Below are 19,593 nucleotides of genomic sequence, written 5' to 3'. Positions count from 1 at the left end.
TCTTTTATTTTAATTATTATATGGAAAAAAATTATTAGCTACTGTAGCAAATTTAGGGACACCTAACATTTATTGCAGCGAGAGCAAAAGGTTTTGCTACTATTGCTAAATTATAGCTTTTGCTGCAAAAAAATGTTAGGTGTCCCTAAATTTGCTACAGTAGCAGTCATTTTTTTCCATATAATAATTAAAATAAAAGAAATTTCTTTATAGTTATTTAGATGCATATAGCATTAAAAATTAAATCAAATCGATTTAATTAGGTGTAGGAGGAAGATTTTACTACTCCAACCGGAGCTGTGTTTTAAGTCTGACAAATTTAGTCGGCGCGCAGTCAAGGTTGGAAAATATGTAAAATAGAAATAAAAATAAAACTTTCGCGCATCATTTACCGCGCTTGGTTTTTAGTTAGCCCATTTTCTATATTTGTAAAATAAAAGAACTTTAAATATCTATAATAAGATGCTTGTGGCAGCAATGATCCGTGCCTATAAACTAACTAAAAGTTTTATAAAATATCTTTAGGAAAATTTGAGATTCAAATTTTACATGATCAAAGAAATTATGAGTATTTATAGCATTACTCGTAGAAGTAGTATAGCATGCCTCGATGGAGAACTGTGCTATTGTTTTTATTTTTGCTTCTTTGCTTTATTTTGCTAAATAATAGGAATTTATACCTTCTATTCTTTACGTTTTGTCTTGTATTACATGCAAATTATAAAATACAAGAGAGTATCATTCATTTCAATAAAATACTAGAAAGACTATAAATAACAATATTAACAATAGAGCACTTTGCAAAATTATCGGCCGTGAGAACATTATAAAATCGAATTATGTAATTATCTGAGGTTCGTGTTAGATCTCATCGCATTATTGCGTGATGTAGTTTTTGCAGTTTTGCAATCATTACACACGTGTATAATTGTGGAGCTAAAAGACCCTCTCGCGACAACCGCAAAATTTGAAGACGATAATAATTAAAAGGTCTATATTTATATATCTGTATCTTTAGAGGTAAAAAGAATTGTCTCTCCAGTTTTTGTCAAAATGGAGTTAATACATTTTTCAGTATAATAAAAGCTTAAACTGTACCTATAATGGTAAAGCGTCTTATGTCTATTATTATACAAGTTCCTAAGATACAATGTTTAGAAAAAGTCGGATTAAAAATTTTTATAATGTCTAATTTTTAAATCCAGATACAGTGTATTATTGGCAGTTGCACTACTAAACATATCAGTTAAGATACTTTATTAAAAACTTAATAAATTAAATTGCTACTTTAATTTTATATCTAAAAAAAATATATCATTTCCTTATTTAAAACTTTAAACCTTGTTTTCTCGAAATGCTAAAAAAATGAACATACGATCCTTTACCTCTTAAGTACAGATACTACAGATATAAAGATTCGAACCAAAAAACCGATTATGATCATCATTTTCAATCAGAATGCAGACAAGCATATTCGTCGAAGTTAAAGGAAACAAATTTTCGCAAAAAACTTAGCAAATTGCGATGAATATGTTCTATGCATATTATGCGGTATTATAAAATTGTGTAGGTCTAAAAAAGCCACGATGCTATCACGAAAAAGAAGTTATCACATAATTAATGGCTTAACAACTGCAACGTCATACGCTCGAGCATTATAGGAGCGGCACGTGAATAACGTGGCGCAAAAATTACGAATAAATAACATTTCCGCATTATTATAACTTCCTAACTAGTTTATGCAAAATTCATAGAAAATATTTAGTCATAAAACATAAAATAAAAAATAAATAACGTGTAAATATGGTTTATATTAATTTTGCACTTTTCTGTTTCCGAGTCGTCGCTTTTGAGTTGACGAATATTTGGAAAATGCCGCGCTCCGGCATTGCATGGGGGATCGTGAAATATTGACGATTGTAGATCAAAGTGATCTTAACTCCGTTTTTCTTGAGTCTTATATAACAAATTGTTTAAAAAAACGCGCTTTTCAAACATTACAAGGTCAAGATGATAAATAATAATCACTAGCAATTAAATATTAAAAGTATTGAAAAAAAAACTTTAAGTTTATCTAAGGTGATTGCCTACATATGTACATACAATATCTACATAGCGCATGCGCATTGGTAAAAATTGGCGTGTTTCGCCGTCAGCAGTAATCGCATTCAGCTGTTAGTTTATATAATGTACAATTCACGCAGGTGAAACACAGTAACCGGGAAATCAACAAACGACCAACATGGATTCAAGTGACACTAGTAAACTGTGGCAAGCAAGGCGCAAAATGAGCTTTAGCCGGCAAAATCAAGACAAGACTGAATGGGAAATCCTGGAAAATCACGAGCTGCTGATGGCACGACTTCAGCCAAATGTTAAGGACTCGCTCGACATTGCGGACGTGGCTTCCTATTACGGTATCTGGAATGTAACACGATAATATTACGTACCACTGAGATACTTTTAAAACACTGTACAAATTTTTATTTTTACTAATTTTAGAAAAGTTTTAAACGAGGCATAAATAAATGTCACAATATAATTTACAATCAAGCATTTTCAGGTTACAATCAAAGATCTCGTTTCTAAATTCCATTCATGAAAAAGGCGATTGTCGAATCAATATTTACATTTTATTATTTTTTTACACAAGTATATTTTTCAAATATTTCAAAGTTTAATATTTTTTATAAACATTAAATTGTGTGTAAATAAAAAACTTTAATTTTATTTAAGACAATTGCCATTTACAATGCATTTTATAAAGTAAAAATTAATCAATATTAAAATAATTACTAGTGTGCATATTTGACAAATTATTTTCGTTTTATATTCGTTTACATATAATTACCTTCGACCGTGACTTTTATTCGATACAAATTTTTAAAATCGACCATGAAAATCATTTAATCGGTTACAATTTTAAAATTATTTCATTATTTAGGTAAGATGATAATTACTAGCGTGCACGCGCTCAAAGTTTCAAACTTTTTGTAATAAAATTCAGATAAGAACTATGATTGAAAATTTACATGTACAAATCACAAATTTACTTAAGTTTACGTAATATCTATGTAAAAACTGAAAAATAAAATTGCTTAAATTACAGAAGCATTTATATCTGAGCTCTGAGCTATAAAAATTATTATATAATAATGCGGTCAATGTGCACCCTAATGTTATTTATCAAATTATTTTTTTACTTTATATATATATTTGCGTATTTTATCATCTTTCGCGAACTTTATTTGATACAAATTAACAGTAAAAACTTTTATTCGACCTAACTGGCTATCATTATTATAATTGTCACGACAATACGACCACTGGTTTTGGTCAATTAATCGTCAAGACGTTTCGACTTTCGACCATGGGTTTTGATATCCATGACCATCTTTTTAAATTGATGTTATTTTGATGCTTATATATTGTTGTGACGATGGACGAATTTGTTTATAATCAATTGACGATAATTCTGCGCCGGGCCTTGGAGCCAGATAGACGTGTTCTCTGTATTGAGATCTTCTCATTAAACCATAAATAATAGAGAGTCTTTATTCCCGGAAACGGGAGTGCGCGGCGCGTTCGCGAGTGAGAGTGCGCGAGTGAGAGCGAGTGCGGCTAACGCCTCAGCGAAAAGCGCAACAATATGTATGTAAGCATTCTATTTAAAATTTCTGTAAAGAATATTGCGAAAAATATTATCTTATCCGACTAAGGTAATATTTTTCGCAATAAATTCTTTACAGAGATTTTAAATAGGATGCTTATATAAGATACCTGAGCCGAATATCTAATAAGGCCCACTTTTAAACCAGTTTTATTTACCAGTTAAAAAAACGCGCTTTAAGTGTATTGAGTATATGTTTAAGAGATCTGTCATGAGGACCAGTAAAAAGAGGCAAAAGAAATTAAAACCAGCAATAACGCGTCTGTTCAGTGCGACAAAAACTTTCTAGGTAAAAGATGTGGGTGTGCATAAAAATCCGCGTTTGCATAGATTGTAAGTATTTCAAATAGTTTGTTAAATATGCTTTATTTTATGGTTTATTATAACATATTATAATATTACTGAACCTCCGAGCTGTTGAAAATAACAAATTTATATATATCAATTTTTTAGAATATATATATATATATTTTTTTTTTTTAATTACGCATTTATTAAATAAGACCATTGGAATATGACCTTTAAATATGACCATTGGAAGTGTGTCACTTTATAATTTATCTTTTTTGTTTCAGGTGATATTTAAACTAAGAAAAAACTAGGCAAAGAAAAAAGAAGTAAAAAAACGCGCTAAAAACAATTGGGCCTAAATGGCAGATATTTCCAAAAATGATTATCAAATTTAAGATAATTGTGATATTTAAGAGTAGAGTAAACCTTAAGGAATTTTTTGTGATTAATAATCATTTTTAAACTGATAAAAGATAATGTTTAGGTTCTTGGTTATTTCCAATTTATTTTATATTCGGACCTTATTATTATACATATATTATCTATACTATTATATAAAGGGGAAAAGTTTGTTTGTTCCATTGTTCAAGATAGTCTCACAAACTATTAAATTCAAAAAACTATTGATTTCAAAAATTTTTACACTGGTGAATAGCTTATATCTTCCTGAGTAACATGGGCTGTCTGCCATTGTGCTACAACCCAATTTGAAAAAAAAAATAATTAAAATAATTAAAATTTTAAATTTTTTAAAATAGTCGTACTTGTGATGACTTTTCCTGTTCAGATTTTTCTAATCAATCAAATCTTAAAGTATTATACAGAATAGGTAGTCCATCAAATGAACCAGTTGTACACTATGAAGAAAAGGGTGTTTTTCACACGGACAACTTTAAGTTGGTTTATCTAGAATAGGAAACACTGAAAATCAATATATTTTGATACCAAAGGGAAATAAAACAAAAAATATAGTATATTCAGAAGTCCTATAAGTCTTATGCCAGAGCTCGGCAACAAATGCACTTTTTAGCAGATTTTCAGCTGGTTCCGCCTAGCGCTAATCTACTTCGTTGGTCCGCGCGCAGCCTGTAAAAGGTTCCAAAAGTCGAGCTGAATTATCTTCATTTTAAAGAGTCGAAACGATTAGTGGATTAGGCCTACTGGGGACACCACTAAAAAAAAAACGCGTTAATAATAGTACCTCATGGGTGACGTGGAAAGCTATTGAAAATATGTGTTTATGAATCATACATTGGTGGAATATAAGATTAGCTAGAACACAAATGTAATAACACAAATAAAGTCGTTAAAAAAAAGACGCGCCCGGGCGAAGCCCTGGCGTAACCAGCTAGGACATATAAGCATATAATAATAACAATTTAAAACAATTTTTTTTTTTAATTATTGCATTTTAAAAGACATTTTATTTTTGTTATTGATTAAAATAAAGATTTTATTCTCACTTAAAATGTACTTCAATATTCTCATAAATACAGTTAAAGAAATAAAATAAATTAAGTAAATCTTATTTCTAGATTCTCTATAAGCCCATGTATCTTATTATATATGCATGTATAAGTATCAAAATTACATCGATTTAAAAAGATCAAAACCCATGGCCGAAACATCTTGACGATTAATTGACCAAAACAAATGGTCGTATATTGTCATGACAATTATAATGATAGTCAGTTAGGTCGAATGAAAGTCTTTACTGTTAATTGTGTTAATTATTCACTGGCACAAAGTAAAAAGTTACTTATTCAGTTTGATACAAATTTAGGTATTTGATACAAATTATTTAAATCGGTAAAAATTATTTGTAATTTTAAAATCATAATTTTATTATTTCCGCGATCAGATTTTTGATAATCAAAATACTTTAATTAACATTTTCATATTTTGTTCAAATATATTAAACTTTTACATGTGCGCTTCTGCAGTTAATGCAATTAATTTATCAAAGATTATTCAGGTTTTGCAATGCTTTACATTTTAAATTGGTTTGACTTACGAATATAATTAGAAGACAATTTTACATACATAATTACGTGTAACAATTATACATAACAAGAAACAATTATACATACAGTTTAGGAAACCGAGAACAACAGTGACGCGACATAAACATAATACAAATTTGCAAGTTTGCATTTACATTATGTTTATCTACAGCAAGTGTACGAAAAAGCATTTTCTTTTTCAACACGACATGATTTTATCGAAGAAATTCACTTACGCGATTATATAAGTACTGTATAGAGTATAGAAAGTAATAATATAAATATTTATAAAAATATAGGTATTGTATATAATTAATATCGCATTCTCGCAGAGACAAATATATATACACTGAAAACGAAAATATTTAGATCCAAGAAAATATTTATTTACCTAGTACCACTTATTTACTACTAGTATGACTTATTTACTTAATATAATCACATATTTATTTCGAATTAAATATTTTTACTTAATTTAAGTAAAGATATCTAATTCTAAATAAATATGTGATTATATTAAGTAAAAATAAGTCATTGATACTATGTAAATAAATATTTTCTTGAATCTTTTTTTTTTTTTTAATATCTCATCAAATGTAGTGCACGATGGTTTCAAAAACCTCTAAATGTGATCAAAATTATTTATATATTTAAGTATATAAATTTTTTAATACATTTGGTTTGAAATGTTCTTGTAACTTAAAATATAGAATTAAAAAAGGAACACATAATATGTATGCCATGTAACATATAATAATATGTAATATGTAATATGTAATATATTCCCGTATAAATTATACCCAAGTGAAGTAAAACAGACATATATTACGTACCATTTCATTACAAACGTGCCAACAGATTGATTTTATTACAAGTTAATTTCGTGACGTTTTAAGTTATAAAGTTAGTCGATTTATGCTGTTAGCATAATTGAAAGAAAATTAGGGGTACAGTTCGAAGATCGGAGACAATTAACAGTGACGCAACGTAAACACGATGCAGATGCATGCGTTATTTTTTGTGTGAATGAGAAAGCATTTCTTAATTTGTTCAAACAAGATATGACTTGGTTGAAAAAATGCATGAATAAACACTGTATAAACATTTGTGTGAAATGTTAGTGTGTAAAAGTGTGTAAGAAAGTGTAAAGATGTTGATAAATTGATTTATTTTATTAAACGACATATTAAAACCACTTTTGTATTTATTTCAATATGTTCAATATGTCAAAAAATATAATAGCAGAAGTCTAATATGCGGTATGCGGTCGGGATAGTTTCAAATATCGTTCTGTCACGTGTATACTTATTGATCAAGGTGGGGATTTCTCGGTGGGGAACAGGTCCGCAAGGCGCAAAGGTTCAGGGAGGGAAACTTCACGCCGGTGTTCACCCCGGGATTGATTGCGAGCACGCGGTACCGGTGCCGGGTAGTCAGAGGCGAAACGTGCGTCGAACAGGAAGCCAATCGTTCTGAAAAATAAAAGAGAAATGCCTCCCCAGTGCGAAGAGATCGAGATTCGCGACATGTTGGAAAAGAACGACCACATCGAACGAATTGTCTCGAAGAAATCGCCGAAGCTGCTATGCGGTGCGTGTTTCTCCATTTTTTCCCTGAATTCTCCAAATTGTAAAACATTAACTCACAAGTCCCCAGTAAAAGTTTTGAATTTATATATATTTCTCGAGTTCCGTGAGATCGTTAAAATTTCATCGCGATATCATCAAAATTCTTGGATTTTTGAATTCAACGGAATTTTTCAAAGTAATCTTACAATATCAACGATGTACCATCACAGGTGATTTGAGACTTATGATGACAAAGTGACCTATAGGAATAACAATCTTTGTTGTTATATTCTTAATTATTAATTCGATGTATCGATCTGATAGATGTACGGGATACGGGGATGTCATGAACAATAAATGTATTTGACACGTTGCAACTGCTTGGTCATGAAGAAAATCGATGACGATTTTGCCAACGGCGTCCATTGTGTCTGATTAAATATTAAATTGCGAAAGAGGGTTCAAAAGTTCCGTGTGTAGTGTGTATGTATGCGCGCGCGCGTGCGTGTATGTATGTTTTGTATATACATATAATACAGCACGTCGTCAGTCTTTAGTCCATCGCTATCGATTGATAGACAAAAAGATAGATAGATAAAAATCTGTCCAAAATTAACAGAAAGAGTCGTGCATGCATTGATATTATGTTATAGGAAAAATGTGTAACGCGTAATTTTTAAAATTAATAACACTTCTATTGGCAAGTTTACCTCATTGTCAGATAAATTCAGTCTGAATTCAAACGATCTCATCAAGCTTATCTGATCGTGCTAATATATCACCATATACACACACACACACACACACAAAGACATATGCAATCCATTTTTGCTCTCTTTTTTTCTGTCATGTAATATTTATATTAACACCGAAAAACGATCGGCTTTTAGGCCTAAACTTCACATATATACGCAACATTTATATATAATGTAATAAAATGCCCGGATCTCTCATCTATACCATGCATAATTGTCTACAATATAGATGCTTATCTCTGTAGACAGAGGTGAAAACCAAAAGTTTGCACAGATGGGTCAGATGGATCTCCTGATTGAGAAGGCACAAACACTGTTTTATTTAGCTATATATTTCACACGACCTTGATAAAAGATATCTTTCATTCCCTTTCTCTTTTCTAATTTGTCTTTCTCTTTCAATTGACGCTTACCTTGACATACGTAATCGCACATTTATTACGCTGTATCGCTTCCCGCAAAACGCGACGATTATCGTTTATCCCGATATCAATCTCTGACGTGCTGTTCTCACGTATGTTCCGCTTGTGCGCGGAAACTTCGCCAAGTTTAGTCGATCGTCGACATCGGTCGTACATGCGTTGACACGTCGGCTGACCGAACAAGAAGTCACCGAAATTTCTCAAATCATACTCCGCGAGTAGAAGAACATTCGTGTGAATTCTGTGTAATATTTTGTGTTATCGAAAATGTGAATTTTATCTGACAGTCCCAATCGCGCGAAACGCGGAAATACGATCGATACTTTTAGGAAGGAAATGAATGCTAACAAGGCGGATTAATTGAGTTGTACTGTGAGAATAATACGAGGTATTTCATGCATTAATTGAAAACTAAAAGAATGTAAAGTTAAATTAAACTTATTCATTGCGAAATCTATAGGCTAATCAAAAGTTTCTTTTCACTAACACAGTTTGCTCTTAATTCTTTTTCTTTTCTATTATTAGTCTTTAAAATTTCAAAAAAAAAAAAATTAGAGAACATCAACGAATTATCGATCTTTAAAATCAAAGACTTAATAATTACTATAATTATAATTGTTCGTTAATCTTTTACTACATTTTTTTAAATTTCTCTTAAACGCTAATAAATTATAATTATTATATCATGATGTTGCGAATTATCTAATTATATAAAGATCTTATATATGTATTATTTAATAATCCAGTGTTACTTGCGTTGCAATTTGCAGATTAGAAAGTCTCTTATCTCCTACTACGATCACGTGAAACATTGTAAAAAAAACTCTCAATAAACATTAGATAAACCATGATAAGTAAATTCATGATAAGAGTTTTAGCGAAACGATATCTCATTATACATTTGTTATTTCGTAATGCCTTAAGCCTTAGAATACAATACAAAATTAACATAACAACTTTTTAGCATTCTGCAATGTCTAAAAGTAAAAAGTAGATAAATATCCGATGTCCAAAGTTTTTTTTCCTAAATATACAAATCATACGGCCGATCTCCCGAGCAAACAAGAAATAAATATTGATTTAATATAAATAATATATAATAATTTATTAAATAGTGAGAAGAATCGTTTAAGTTTCGACTTACTCTTCGTCAGAACATGTTCAACCGGTCAAAAATTAAACAGAAATATAAAATTAGTCTCATAAATAAACAATTTAAATAATCTAGAAGGATCAAATAACGTATCGAAACGATGGATGAGAAACAATGACTAAAATGGTCAATTTTAAATATAAAAGTTAATCAATTCAGAGGTCAAAAGTGTAGTTACAAATTCTAATTTTATAAAGGTGCCTTTTCATGCTGACGCTCGACGCTCATTTTCAGCGGCAAGAAGGTCGCATGACCACAATTGACGCCGGCGTCAATTGAAATTCATGAAAAGGGAAACAGCGTCAAAATTTCGGCATCTTCGCGCTGCTTTGGCTTTGACGCTTGAAGTTGGAAAAATCCAACTTCTCTTTCTTGACGCTGGCATCATAGTGATGTCACGTGACGACGCTCAACGCTGTTTTTCAGCGTCCCATGAATTGGCACCTTAAAAGATCTTCTTCATAATCAATAAAAAATTGTGACACGTTTCGTCGTTGGTAAAGCGCGAAAATATAAGAGTCCCGTGTATATACTTTGCACGTTGTCTAGTGTTTGCGTTTGTCTTTTCTTTTCCTACTTTTATGTCTTTATAATCCTAAATTCACGATAAAATAATTATAAACGTTAAAAAAAGAAGAAGATGCGCTCAAGAAGCGTGAAGCGCAGTTCCGGTTAGGAATTTTTGAGATGAGAAATCCAATTTCATGGAACGGATTTTGTCTGCGGCGATCTTCTTCGAGTCGCGCCCATACATTATTTTTACTCTCTTTCTTCTACCTTCCGCGAAGGTAGATACTCCGGCGGATATAACGATTCGCTTAAAAACCCGACCACTTGCTCGTGCCAATGTATAACAGGCTATAATAGACCAAGATTGTAATAAATGAACGGTGAATTAGTATTGACTGATTGACCGCGCGACCTTCCGTTCGCCGGCGCGCGTTATGTATGAGCGCCGGCCGATCTCTCTTGTCACGCCGTGTGAACCTCAGCATCTCGGCCGGACCAACGAGGTTAATTAGTTCAAAGTGGCCTCCCATCTGCGCCGCGCGAGACCACAGCGAGACACGACGGCGTTCGGGGAGAGAGGCACTCCTCCTCCTCCTCCGACACGTTCCGAACACCCGAACCCTACGTGACGGTGCATGAGAGATCGTCGCCCATTAGCAAACACCTCGAGCCGCAAATGTAGCAGACTTTGGATACTCACGTAGTGAATCACACACCTTGCGACGCTTACCTGCCTGCGCCTCGATTATTTTCCTCGTCGCCAGTAACGTGATCGCCGCCGGACCATTTCGTTGAAACCTCTCTCGCCTATTCCGTACCTTAATAGTCGCCGATTATAATTGACGGAGAAGCGGATTCAAACTTCTCTCGTTTTCGTCGGCCTGAAGTAAGTCACGAATTCAAATTTCAAGTTGAAATTATCAACGGTTCGCGCAGTACGAATATATTATCGATCGATATTTAAGAGAGCTTCCACGCGATCGCATGCGACTTAAGTTTAGCGCGACGTTCGAGCCGCATTCGATTCGCATCGCTTCTTTAATACAATAACCATTCTCTCATAATAATTTTGATAATTTTTTAAAGGCGCCGAAAGACACATTCAATTCTATCGCTTAACTCTTATTTATCTATAAGTGTTCTGAAAAGAGGTGTAAATTCGCACAAGTACAGGTGTTTCAGCATTATTCTCCGTGTGACCGTGTCTGTATTCGTTCCTCGAATTTCAGATAAAGTATTAAAAAATGCCGCCCCTCTTTCGCGCTCGCGCGTTTTATCTCGGTCGGCTGTCATCGTAAATCAAGCAGCTGTTCGGGTAAAAGTTAGGTTAGGTTAGGTGCTCTTCGATCACGCGTACTCGCGCGTCATCGCGAGACAGTCTCTCTCGAGGATGGTACTCTCGTTCACAGGATTGCCTTCCTCTAAACGACTGCTGTTGCTCTTCCTACAATGCTCGCTATGTAAGTCGCGCGAAAAATGCCCGCTGAAAAACCTTCGAAGCCGCCTCGCTATCGTTTCGTGAGCGACTTATCTTTTCGGACGAGGTTTTGTTGTCAATAAAGCGACATATTATTGCGAAATATCCATTGTAAAATAACGATGAATTTTATCCTTCAAAACCTTCGAAATTATGAAAAAAATCTTATAAACTTCAACGGAAAAAATAAAATCTTCTAGCATATCAAATTAATCAATATTATACATAATCCTTGTATCATATTGGCTCAGTATTAAAAAATTATATAATTCTTAAATGTTGATAAAATTCCAAAGTATTGAATAGCCGTATTGAATCCAAATTGAATTATCCCTCTGTATAATTTTTTTTTGCATCCTCGGAATGAATACGTGGATCTGTCACGTTTGCTGCTATTTTTCCCTACCTTAAAATATTTTTAAAAAATCTGAAAAAAATCACAAAATTTTTTATAAACATCGTTTATTTAATATTTTCTGGCAGGCTTGCAAGTTTCACAGTTACAAGCAGATATCATTTTTGGCTCGAACGTCGTAGACCCACATATACAGACGAAGGGTTATAATTGATTATGCTTGTGCATAGGAAAAAATTTTGCATACTGAATAAAATAGTTTCGTTTTTCTTTTTTTACTGTACCGTTCGATCATAGCAAGCCGGAAGAGGTTGTCGTACGTGACGTGCGCTTGCTCATCCGAGCGCGGCGAAGCGACGTCGCGTGGTCGTTTTCGGACAATAATTACATTTATTAAGGCGTTAATCGCCGGATCACGCTCACGTTCGGAATAGCGTGACCGCTGGTTCCCGCTATGTACCAGTTTCAGGTTGAATCGGCTGCCTCCTCGTTATTTGTCACGAGTCGTCGTCGGCGCGCGGTTCTCCGTTATCCTCTCGATTCCGCTCTAGGATTTTCTTCGCGACGCGTATCCCTTCATCTCGTTACCCACTTTCCCAAGTACGCCCCTCTAGTCTTTTAATATTAAATTTGATCTTTGTGCTTCAAATTCAACTCGCATATTTAAAATATGCCGATTGTCCACGTTTGTTTACAATAAATATAAAAGAAATATCATTGGTCCGTCATTCTTCCAGGTCGCCGCGCAATGGTGAACAAGCTCTGGTGCTTGGAGATCGGGCGAAGGTGGAGACAGGCGGCTAGACAGGAGCCACCGCAGGCGCGTGTGCTGTCCGAACCAAAGTGCCAGTCGTACGTGGCCATTTGGTATCTCTACTACCGCTGGACAATCTTCCTCGCTTGGACCGCCTTCGTCGTGTGTTCGATATTTGAAATCGGCAGCTACGAACCGCTGTCTCAGTACGAGAAATGGCCAATCTATCTGACCAACTGGGACATGACTTTGGGTATTACACAAGCGTTGATCGGCGGTATTCTCGTGTCGAAACGATGGCGATTGCAGAAGATACCCGGCTTCAATCCATGCGATCTCAAATTGGAGTCCACCGACCGGCTATACTGGTTTCTGTACGTCGTAACGACCAATATGGCCATTGGCGTGACGATTAGTTACTGGCTCGCCGTATACAATCCGGAGATCCATAAAGTGGACCCGCTCAATATCATGATGCATGTGTGCAACAGCGTGCTGATGCTGATTGATTTATTTGTCACCAACATACCGTTCCGCCTGCGGAACTTTTGGTGGTGCCTATCGATCGTCGTGTTCTACATAATCTTCTCGGTGATCTATTATGTCGCCGGCGGCCTTGACAAGCACGACAACCACTATATCTACAAAGTCCTCGATTGGAAGAAACCGGTGCGGACGTTGCTCGTTTGTATCGGTGGTTTTACGTTTGTAACGGTGCTGCATTGCGTCGTTTGCATGCTGGCAAACATCAGAGACCGCATCTATCGCAAGACTGCTGAGAACGTCAGCAAACCTGCGCAGCTAAACATGACGGACGATAAACCGCTTCCAGAAAAACAAATAGAAGTAGTTTAATCGATAAAAGTTTACGTAGAACGACATTTATTTTTGTCCGCCTAATATCCTCTTGGGATTGTAAGACCCCGAGGCATTGGGATAATTTAATATTCAACAGGGCAAGATGAAGTGTGCTTTCTTGACGTGGCTGCGCCTGCGAGTAGAATCCTTCTCTAACGAGCGAGCTTCCTGTGGTCATCTAGCTCGTTTGTAGAAACGATAAAGTATTAATAGGATGTTAGCAGTGTCTGATGAGCGATACAACCAAGTAGGTGATCTGCTTTCATGACTCTGAGCTTCGTCTTCGGCAATATTTCTAACAAACTAGAAAAACAATGATTATAGCTAATATACCGATTGTATGGTCGTTCCCAATTTGTATAGATTCTGCGAAAACGTGCTTATATTTCTTAGAAATTATATGACAATATCGTAGAAGCCTGACAATATTTGTGAACGCTTCGGTTATTAGAGCCGCGATTGTTTTGAACGCATGCCCGTGTTTGCCACGGTGGCAAATAGTAAAAATTCATGTAAAATAGTGTTGCTTTATTTTAAAATAAGTGCAAATTTTGCTAAGGAAAACAGAAACGGTAAACATTCCGCAAACATTTCATTATATTTGAATTGTACGAATCTGTATTCTCACTTCATATTTTAGTGTTATATGATGTGTTGTATGATATTTATACTATCTCGTATTTTTGTAATGTTGAAAAGTATTGAATGCATTTTATATTTTGATAGATAAAAATTACACATTTGCTTTGCACTATTGAATTCATTCCAGATTACGTGAACGTTGTGTATATTTAAGATATACAAATATTCTTTGGTGTTAACTATTCTTATTAACATTACTTACAAAACTGAGGTTTTTTTTATATTTACATCTAAATTCGGAATTTAATAATGTATAATAATTACTAATTTAATGGCCGTCATTGGCGTAAATTAGATGAAAATTTCGATACGAAGAATTATTAAATTAATAATTTATTAAGACGATACCAAATGAAAAGTATGTTTTGTAAGATGCTTACATAAGGATGCACATACAATTTGGAATGACATTAATATAACCGTAATGATTTATTAAGAGCTCAATGTTCGTTCGTGTGTTTCGAAGAAAACATGCAAAGAGATTCGAGAGTTCCTATTTAACCTAACTTCTATCTTATTCAAGCGTCTACATGCTGTATGATTATTGTATGTGCAGCCAATTGATCGCAGTAAACAAATATCTTTTTCAACCGTTATCGATAAAAGATAGATTTTCGCATATGTAGATAAATCCGTAGCGTAAAATAATCAAGAATTGTATGCATATCTATCCTTTTGTACGTTCCATTTTTGTATATTTTTTTAATTACAACTTGGTGTAAGTACGTGTTGTTCGATAATTCGATACTATTTTAGAAAAAGTATTAAGTCTCATATACTTCCCGTAACGTGATATAAATGTCGTTGAATTACATCGACCAATAAGTGTGAGAGAATTTTATGAATGTATATGTGTGTATTATAAAAATATAAATTGAAAAAACAAACTAATACATTTAAAAGCAAAATAATAAATTACTTGTAAACACACGTATGGCTTTAGTTTAAAGCGCGCGTCATAGTCGGATAACGACAGCAATGAAGTACACAGATGATGATTTTTATGGAAAAATATCAACGATTTATTAATAAAATAACGATTTAAAGCGATTATGGGCGTAGTACAAATGAATATTAGGCTGAGGCCAGCTCCTGGATCACAGATCGTGTTAAAGTTACCACAAAAGCTATGTTTAATATAATAACAATCATTATTATTCAAAACTATTATGCCACTCTTAAGCTACATTGAAAATAATCCATGTCTCCAAAATAATTATACGATCACTTGGTCGAGAGCACTCTCTATCACGAAAATCACTCGAGACTACGATAATGGAAATCATCACTTGCGTCCATCACGAAAATCACTCGAGACCGCGCAAATTACTAGCACTCTCGAGCGGACTTGAGTCTAATAGCAGCACCTGGTATTCCGTACCTGCCACATCGTCCTGATAGTACATCGACGGCAATTCTTCTGTGAACAACAGACCCTCGCTCAAATCACCACTCGCGCCCAGTACAACGTCTGACGTTTCCGTTACCACCGACGTCATCAATGCACTGTTCTTCTTCAGTTTAGACCAGTCGGAATATGTTAGATCTGTCCTTGCCGAGCCCTGCTCCTTCACCGATACAGTTTCCTTCTCGACCCGCTTGTCAGTTCGCGCATCATTTCGGAACGTTTCCGAGCTTTTCAGCAAGGTGTTGAAAGGTGGCGGCTCTGGTTCCGGCAAACAACAATCCGTTCTTGACGAGGAGGTGTTAAGGATGACGGCATCGCACGGAGTCACCATGACCATCTGTTCTTCGACGGCAGTGGGTGAACTTGGAGGTGAGTTGTGTACGGTATATAAAACGTAATCTACGTCGGCATTGTCTGAAGACGGTTTAGTCAGCAAATCGTCGCAATGTATGCTGTGTGCTTTTAACATGTGCTCGCGTAGACTTGTCTCGCTGCTGATCAAATGCCCGCACGTATCTATCGGACAATGGTATAGCCACTCCATTTGATTCTCACCCTGGGAACACGCGCTGGCGCCCTGCTTCTCGACGTCGTTTTCCTTCGCGATAGTCTCCGCGGCGTTCATCAGTTCTGTGTTCCATCGCTTCGGCTTAGTCGGCTTCACTCGCGAGTAATGAGATTCTCTTCTTCTCGTGCGTTTCTGATCATTGGGAGTGCTTTCGGACATATCATTGACCACGTTCAAATCCGGTTTGGTCTGCTGATGCTTCTTAATATGCACGTACAAACTGCTCTTGGCGGAGAATCGGGCATCACACATACAGCACTCGAAGAGGCGACCTTCCGTGTGCGTCAGCCGGTGTTCTTTCAGATGTTCCGAGCGCATAAACGCCTTGCCGCAGTCCGGCACGTCGCACACAAATTTGCGCTCATTCGTGTGCTTCTTCTGGTGGCGCTTGAGCTTACTGGACGATGAAAAGGCCCACTTGCAGTCCTGGAAAGTACAAGGATAGGGCTTGTAGCCGGTGTGAGAACGCATATGGGCTTTGAGTCGACATGGCTTGTCGAAAATCTTGCCGCAGCCCGGCCACGAGCACTTGATGTCCACTTCCTTGTAGCTATGTGATCGTTGATGTGACGTCAATGCGTTGCTACTGTAGTAACGTTTGCCACAACCCTCGTGCTGGCACACGTAAGGTGCATGGCGTTGGTCGTGTGATTTCATATGTACTTCCAATGCTCGTTTCGTTTGAAACTTCTCGCCGCAGTCTGGCACCTGGCAAACGATCCGATTGGGACGACTGTGCAATTTCGCGTGGCTCCACAGATTGTAGACGGTGGTGAAACGACGATTGCAGCCTTCCACCTCGCACACGTAATCCTTGCGCTTCAGATGCGTCTCCTTGTGTCTTTTCAGCTTGAACTCGGAATAAAAGGCCCAAGTGCAGCCCTCGAAGTCGCACTGTAAAAATATAGCTAATTAAGACAATCGTAAACGAAAAAAACAAAAAAAAACACGATCGTATGCCGAGTACGTTCAAGGGCTTCACAAAATTAATTTTAAACGACTTTATTTGCTGCGATATTATATCACCGCGCTAAAAAAGATTAGAGGAAGAAAATATAGAATATCACGATATCTTTTTTAATGTACCTTAAACGGTCTAACTCCATAGTGGGCCAACAAATGACCTTTCAGAGTGTACAATCTGCCGAACTGTCTGTTACAGCCGTCTCGTGGGCAGAGCCACACCTTGTCGTGTTCAGTGGCGCACAAGGGCTGCAGGCTGTCGTCGGTGATGCCTAGTTCCTCCAATGCATTGGATATAACAATTTCATATTGACTACTCGGATTACTCGGATTATCGGTACCATACTCAACCGTGCCGTTCCAAACCACGGCAGAAGTATCTATCTTGGGCAATTTTGGGAAGTTGCCTGTCGCCTCGATCAATTCTGAGGTTTTGCCTTGATAGATTTGTTTCTCCGTGCCAGTATTGATAACGATCTGCGTCATGTTGGAGATCTTGTCAGTGGATATAGCAACCACGGCCATCATGCCGTCCTGCGAGTCCGCATCAACGGCAAAGCTCTTGCCGTTGATATGCTTGTCGAGCTTCTTCTCCACGCGCTCCATCATCTGTCGACGTTTCTTGATGATGCGAGGTTCGAGTTTCGTCCTTTTCACGTGTTCTATTACCATGTCTTGCGTGGCTATTTCCATGGGCGTCGCTATGGTATTCGCCGAGCTCTCCTCCATCGGCGGTAGAGCCTCGATGAAGAGCTCCGAGGAACTTGCCGAAGATTGTGCTACAGTTTCCTGTTCTGTCCTCGCATCTTCCATCTCGTTCGCGACTAAATTCGCCGGTAGCTGCGTGAGAGTAACCTGCGTGGATTTCTCGCACGGGATCTCATTGTTCCGCGTTGGACGTTCTGTTTTGGAAATATTTTGTTCGACATCTTGACTCTCCACGCTTAACGTCGGTTGGCTGCTCGCGGACGGCAGAATCTCACCGGCCACCATCATGTCGTCCGGGGTGAGCGCTGCCAATGGATCCAAATGATCCAGCTGAAACTCCGGTAGCATAAACTCGTCGACGACCTTCTCGCACGGTGGTTCCAGTAGCCGGTTCTCGCTGTGCGTCAGATCCTGCAGTATCGGATCGTAGCTCGATGACAGGTTGAGCTTCTTGGCGTCTGCGAGATCGATGTCGATGGACAAGCCATATGGATCTTTACTCAGGAAGCAGCTGTGCGACAGCACCTCTTCGCCCAGATACCGGTCCACGCCCTCCACCATTTTGGTCGCGTCCAGGTCTATGCTCGACGACACCGGCGGTTCCGTGCTACTCATCTTGAGCCATTTCTCAAAGTCGGCTACCGTCTCCACGACATCAACGTCCTTCCCAGACGTCGTCTGGTGCCAGCTCTCATTTTTCCTGGTCCTTCGGTCCTTCTTACCGACCTCCTCCGTTCTCGACGACGCGAAAAGCCCGTTGGTGGGCGCGCATTCCGCTTCCTCGCCCTCGCGACTGTGTCCTCGTCTCGACGTGCAAGCGGCGACGGCGGCTCCTCTGCAAGACATCGGTGGTCTGCTCCGTGACTAGCACTGCGGAGGAAGCCCACGTTGGTGCGCAGCGACAACGACATTCGACGGAGCATCATATCTCTTTCACGGCAAGAAGGGACTCCTCCGTTCCAGGAGCCCGAGATTACGGCCGGTGGCACGTACACGTGTTACCGGGGGTCTCGACGAGCCCTCCATTTTTCTTACTGACAAAGATCGTCTCCGCGATAAAATTTCCAAGGTGCAATCCGTTCCTCCGCGATCCGCGCTTCACACCGGGCAATACGCGCGAGTCGTCGAGGATCGCGCGGTGCGAGCTAACGGAGTCAACATAACCTCTTACCATGTATATAACGCTGTTGCGAGTTGCGACGGGCGGGCCGGGGCAGGCAGACAGGCTATGGAGCGGTGTCGCGGATCGATACAGCGGTTATGTCCGATAGGGAGACTTCGTCCGGTGATAACGATGACGGGGAGCGAGATATCGTTTCCTCCGCTGTTTGTTCGTGACCCCGAGAGAAAGATACTCGCGCGCGCTCGTACGCGGCTCGCTATCTCGCTAATCTCCTTTTACGGATAACAATAAAATATAGAAAATGACAAAACAAAATAATGCTCATGTGAACGGACGAACTGACGCGAACGGCGCGCTCGCGGCCA

The 19,593-nt window shown here is 37.3% G+C and overlaps 2 protein-coding genes across 7 annotated transcripts; one reads left to right on the top strand and one right to left on the bottom strand.

Moving 5' to 3' along the window:
* The first annotated feature begins 2,095 nt into the window (after window positions 1-2,095).
* Window positions 2,096-15,509, top strand: LOC112453016 (protein rolling stone-like). Of its 6 annotated transcripts, none has more exons than XM_025013557.1 (2): window positions 2,096-2,417; window positions 12,942-15,509. In XM_025013557.1, the coding sequence occupies exons 1-2, from the start codon at window positions 2,243-2,245 to the stop codon at window positions 13,811-13,813; spliced, it is 1,047 nt and encodes a 348-aa protein (XP_024869325.1). In that variant the 5' UTR covers window positions 2,096-2,242; the 3' UTR covers window positions 13,814-15,509. The 6 variants fall into 6 exon arrangements, with proteins under 6 accessions (XP_024869325.1, XP_024869331.1, XP_024869345.1 ...); XM_025013563.1 differs by lacking the exon at window positions 2,096-2,417 and adding an exon at window positions 7,230-7,554; XM_025013577.1 differs by lacking the exon at window positions 2,096-2,417 and adding an exon at window positions 8,865-9,097.
* LOC112453011 lies at window positions 15,457-19,591 on the bottom strand. The gene is made up of 2 exons (XM_025013545.1): window positions 17,521-19,591; window positions 15,457-17,328 (listed from the first exon to the last, which is right to left on the bottom strand). The coding sequence occupies exons 1-2, from the start codon at window positions 18,949-18,951 to the stop codon at window positions 15,766-15,768; spliced, it is 2,994 nt and encodes a 997-aa protein (XP_024869313.1). The 5' UTR covers window positions 18,952-19,591; the 3' UTR covers window positions 15,457-15,765.
* Between the last annotated feature and the right edge of the window lie 2 nt (window positions 19,592-19,593).

The sequence above is a fragment of the Temnothorax curvispinosus genome, unplaced genomic scaffold, assembly GCF_003070985.1.
Source record: "Temnothorax curvispinosus isolate PA1 unplaced genomic scaffold, ASM307098v1 QBEX01000305.1, whole genome shotgun sequence".
NCBI lineage: Eukaryota > Metazoa > Arthropoda > Insecta > Hymenoptera > Formicidae > Temnothorax > Temnothorax curvispinosus.
This window is presented reverse-complemented; position numbering and strand designations above follow the sequence as displayed.

Bases quoted from the DNA above. Each gene is read 5' to 3' on its own strand.
- LOC112453016 (XM_025013557.1), top strand. From the start codon at position 2,243: ATGGATTCAAGTGACACTAGTAAACTGTGGCAAGCAAGGCGCAAAATG. The intron at 2,418-12,941 runs GTATCTGGAATG...TCATTCTTCCAG, and splicing joins GGACGTGGCTTCCTATTACG to GTCGCCGCGCAATGGTGAAC.
- LOC112453011 (XM_025013545.1), bottom strand. From the start codon at position 18,951: ATGTCTTGCAGAGGAGCCGCCGTCGCCGCTTGCACGTCGAGACGAGGA. The intron at 17,329-17,520 runs GTACATTAAAAA...ATATTTTTACAG, and splicing joins ATGGAGTTAGACCGTTTAAG to TGCGACTTCGAGGGCTGCAC.